We start from the raw sequence: 4,966 nt of genomic DNA, 5'->3' as shown, positions 1-4,966 counted from the left end.
TTTTCTTTTTTCTCCCATACCACGCCCCCTTCTTTTTTTTTTTTTTTTTTTTTTTTTTTTGCCTGTACCAGGGATTGAACTAAGGATCTTGCACTTGTGAGGCAGGTGTGGTGCCACTGAGCAAAATCCCCAGCCCACCAGACACCTGTCTTTATAAAGACAGGCAGTATGACTTCTTCACTATCCTGGGCACATGCTATCTCAAAACTAACAGCATCTGGATAAATATTTGTTACATTCGAATGAATCTTGGTGATTTAGGTGTGGATTAATTTTTCTGAGTTGTAAATTCCAAGGGAGGCTGCATCTGGAGAGTTACATGAGCGGGAGATGCTAAGGAAGCCCTGATACAGGACACTAAGGATTGAGACTTTATTCTGTAGGTGCTTGGGGAACAGCTGATAGTTTCTTAAAGGTAAGGGCACACTGTGAAGGTGTAGGAGTTGAGTGACAGCACAGAACGGAGACATCATAAAGAAGTGCCATTGTACATGACCATGGTGGATGGAGGGGACTCAGGAGTGAGACGGGGCAACTAGGTAAATCAGTTCAACACAATTATTTATTAACTAATAATATTTGATTAATCTTGAAAAGCTCATAATATATCTACCTTGTTGCTTGTTTATTTCAATATTTCCTTCAAAGATTGCTGGGTAAAACTCACGTAGGAATGAATGACAGGGTTTTAATTTGCAAAAGAAAACTAGACTTTCTTTCTAGCAATAGGCTTTTGAATGCTGAGGGATACTCTGAGCGCTACTCAAGAGTGTGGCACACAGAACAGGAGGGTCAGCACCACCCAGGGGCTAGGGTCTCTTCGGGTGCTGAGTCAGGCTCCACATTTAACAGGAGCTGTTTGTCATGTGCAAGGCCCTGAAGTCTGAAAGCCCTGTGGGTCTACACCCTCTGGTGGCTGCCACCGGAGTTGCAGACAGGAGGTTTCATTTAGGTGACTCAAAGATGTACAGAAAGCTAACACTACGTACTGTATTAAACTATTTTATAATTAAAACTTGGTATTATGATAATTTCTAAATTAAAATAGTACACTTACACAGATATGAAAAGTAAAGTTATAGCTCGGAAATGCTTTGTTCTGAATTTTGCATGAAAACGTGCTTTATTTCACTTATTTGGGCTAATTCACAGAGATAATACTATTATGTATTCACTTTGAAAATATAATTATTGGATTACGAGTGATATAGTAGAATATTTTCTCTGTGCCAATACCTTGTGGTCCATATTGGTTCAACATCTTTCCCGCTAAGAAGTCAGGAGTGAAATGAATTCTTTCACCCTTATCTCCACACTTTCCAAACTGCTCGGTATGGGGCTCTTCATTACCTGGTTGATTAGGTTCAACCAGAACATCAGCCTGAGGTTTGAAAAAAAAAAAAAGGGAGTTTTATCATCACAACATTTCAGCAACCACCCTGGAGTATTTTCAGACAATTCCATTAGAGTCTGGAGTGTTTTAATTTTTTTAAAAAAATCTAGATCACAAAAGAAAAATAACTTTGGAAAAGGGATCTTCTCACATTTTTGTAGGTCTCAAGCTTTGGTTTCACATAGTCAGGTTTTGTCTTCCAGTTTTGAGGAATCAAAATGGAAACACTTTTGAAATAAAATCTTTTCTCTGTAGCTTCAAACAGGTATGGAGATGCCTTAGTGACCATGTCCTAGGAGGAAAGAAAACATATCAAAACCAACAATTATGACTGAAAATAGAAGAGGACACCAATGATTTAAATTTACACTGTTTTTTTGTTGTTTGTTTGTTTGTTTGTCTTTGGAAAGACTAGATGGGAAGGAGAAATGTGGAGATGGCATCATTGTTAATAGCGGCTAAACCTTCTCAGCGTTTACTGCCTGCTCTGTGACAGTGTAGCGGTGAGTGATCAGGCGCTAGAATAAGACACTAATCTTGGCTCAATCACTTGGACACTTTCAAATGAGGAGTCCTAATTAGCCCATTTATGAAATGAGAAATAGTATAGTGACTACCTCATAAGGTTATTGCTAGGAACAAATGAAATCAAACATGTGAGGCACTAGGAATGGTGTTTTCTTAGCACAAGTAAGTACTTCTATTGCATGTCTTCTCTTGGGGTCAGTGAACATTTCAGGAAGAAATTGAGACTGAGAAAACAGCAGTGGAGAGAAAGCCAAAGTGAGTATGACCTCAACCCTTGCCAAATCTTCAAATGATTTTAGGATTAAATACCAAATTAAACTAAAGTTAATGATACGTGTTATGGTGGCTTTCTTTTTTAGTATAGCATTAAGAAGTAGACACAGGGAGATGACATATTACATACTTTGAAGTTACATGTAACTTATTTATTTGAAATGAAAGAGCCTCAAAGTTAAATGCCTGTGCAGGCTCTCTGAGATGGATTTTGACCAAATAGTAGTGCCAGTCTTACAAACTCTTGCTATTGAAAGGGTTGGGGAGGACTGGGTCAGCGAGGACTGACAGCTAGTGTCATCGACAGAGGAAGGCAGGGAACGCTAGCATTTCCAGGTGGACAGAGGAGGAGCCAACAGACAAGAGTGGGAAGAAGCAGTCAGTGAACAGGGAGGAAATCAGAAACCATGGAGTTAGGGCTAAGAAAGCCCTAACAAGTAGCGGTAGTTCCTCCGAATTCTATTTTCTGGCTTCATTTCCAGGAGAAGATCCTCTGAGCTCTTACACTATTCACTTTCCATCTAGAGATATAAAAACGGGACATATGATTGATGACTAGATCTACTATTTATAGAGCAATGTATATATGATATATTAAAGGTATTTTTAAAGTTTTGAGATGATTTCAGACTTGCAGAAGACATGCAAAAAGTTGTACAGATTTACTCTTCACCCAGTTTCCCTTTATATGCATGCACTTTTATATTTTATCCTCGTAACATCCTTTTTTTTAGCATTCCCATTTTACAGATTACTCGTATTCTTTAGGCAATACTGTCATGTGATACTGCCACATTCTCCCAAAAGGCTTTTTCCTCTTATTTTTTAGCTGTTTGCAGTTGTATAAGACCTCTAACCCCTCCAACCTGACAAGAGTTTGGATGTCTTTGCCAGAACACCACCAAGCATCTGATTGTCTTCCCTTCTCCCACAGAAGAGGAAATAAGGTAAGGCACTGGCCCCCAGAAGCAGCCTTTAGAGGATACTTGCTTCTCGGCTCACAAAATGCAATTTCCTTCCTGGAAGGCTCCAGGTTGTTCTTAGCTGAGAGCTTGCATACTGGGCTCCTACCTGGTACCACGGGGATGGGGATTGTAACTAGGATAATAAGAAGAGAACCTGTTCATAAAGTCTTTTCCTATGCCAATGTCTTCCAGAGTTCTGCCTAACTTACCTTCCAGCAAGTTTAGTGTTTCTGTTTTAATATTTAGATCTTTAATCCACTTGGATTTTAATTTAGTACAGGTGAAAGATAAGGGTCCGGTTTTAATCTGTGGCAGGCTGAAATCCAGTTTTTCCAACACCATTTATTGAAGAGGCTATCTTTCCTCCACTGAGGATGGTCAGCTCCTTTGTCAAAGATGAGGTAGCTGAGTACATCTGGATTTGTTTCATGTGTGTTTATAGCAGCACAGTTTGTAATAGCTAAAACTTGGAAACAGCCCATTTGCCCATCAGTTGGAAACTGCATAGGGAAGATGTGGTTTTTCTATAAAATGGAATATTACTCATCCATAAAGAATGACAAAATAGATTCATTCATAGGAAAATGGATACATATTGAAGATATACTCCTAAGTGAAATAAATAAGTTGCACATGTGTAAATATTGAATAGTTTTTCTGGTGTGAATAAACTATAATAATACATAAGATCCTAATAAGATTACTGACATTGTGAAATGGGAAGAAAGGGGCTAAAGGTGGAGGGAAGGTAGGATGGGTAGGGGAAGGGTAATAAGGGAAAAGAAAAAAATGTGTGATCATGAAAAGAAGGAAATAAAGTGGTTGTAGATGGGGAGGGGAGGAGGGGGTGAAGGGAGGGCAGGGACAAGGGGAAAAAATGAGAACCAAGACCTGTCATGTAGAGGTACAAGATCCCAACAATGAATGTAACTGTACTGTATCCCTAAAATGTATCAATAAGCTCAATTAAAGCTGAAAAGAGAGAGAGAGAGAGAGAGCCTGATGTGTGCTGGTGGTAAATCAGGCAAAGGTATTCCACTCTGTATACCTCACAATACCCACCAATGATGCTGCCTCTGCATCAGTGTAGAATGAAGTAATTTTCCATGAAAAAACTCACAGTCAGTGAATACAGACATCTTCCTTAAATGACAATGGTGGAACTAATTCTGAGTTATGTGCACTGGGTTCATCTCACCCCTCACAAGACCCCTGATGGCTAAGGGTTATTATTTCTATTTCACACATGAAGAAACTGAGGCTCACAAAAAAATGAATAACTTATCAGTGTCATGTACCTAGAATGAGAAAATTTATGTTCACCTTACTGTGCTGGTTAAGACCATTACTGTTGATCATTACCAAAGCATAAATAAGTATAACTTTGAACTTGCCTTTATTTGTTGAATGAGTCCTTCATCTTCTGGCACATTGGGGTCAATTGCAATGACAATTCCTTCATAACCATTGTTATTCAGCTGAATGAGGGAATTGCTCAGGGCCGCTTCTAAAAGGTGAAGGACCAAGATGAAGAGAGAACTCTTAAATGATCCCATGGCTGCACATCCTACTTTGGATAATGTTGCTTAGGGAGAAGTCTTTCCTTACTCCTATATATATGAAAATAGGCACACATTTTTTCCCAACTTATCAAAGGTGGTTTATCACAGGACTTTAACCTCTGGACCTAAAATGTTTCATTATTGCATTTGTCTTTGGTATGAAAACAGCTACTGCTTAACATCAAGTTGTGTACTTTTTAAGTGTTTCAGTGTAGAAGGATTGATTGTTGGGTTTGCCTTCAGCT

General features: G+C 38.9%; 1 protein-coding gene across 1 annotated transcript in view; it reads right to left on the bottom strand.

The window, feature by feature from the left end:
• Nucleotides 1–4,715, bottom strand: part of Clca1 (chloride channel accessory 1) — a 28,250-nt gene extending 23,535 nt beyond the window's left edge. Inside the window, exons 1-3 of the mRNA XM_010636684.1 lie at nt 4,554–4,715; nt 1,545–1,685; nt 1,237–1,381 (exon numbers count right to left, since the gene is read on the bottom strand). Coding sequence (XP_010634986.1) covers nt 1,237–1,381; nt 1,545–1,685; nt 4,554–4,715 — 448 coding nt within the window. The remainder of the gene's footprint in view (nt 1–1,236; nt 1,382–1,544; nt 1,686–4,553) is intronic.
• Between the last annotated feature and the right edge of the window lie 251 nt (nt 4,716–4,966).

Source organism: Fukomys damarensis, unplaced genomic scaffold (genome assembly GCF_012274545.1).
Source record: "Fukomys damarensis isolate Sample0158 unplaced genomic scaffold, DMR_v1.0_HiC HiC_scaffold_33, whole genome shotgun sequence".
NCBI classification, from domain to species: domain Eukaryota; kingdom Metazoa; phylum Chordata; class Mammalia; order Rodentia; family Bathyergidae; genus Fukomys; species Fukomys damarensis.
This window is presented reverse-complemented; position numbering and strand designations above follow the sequence as displayed.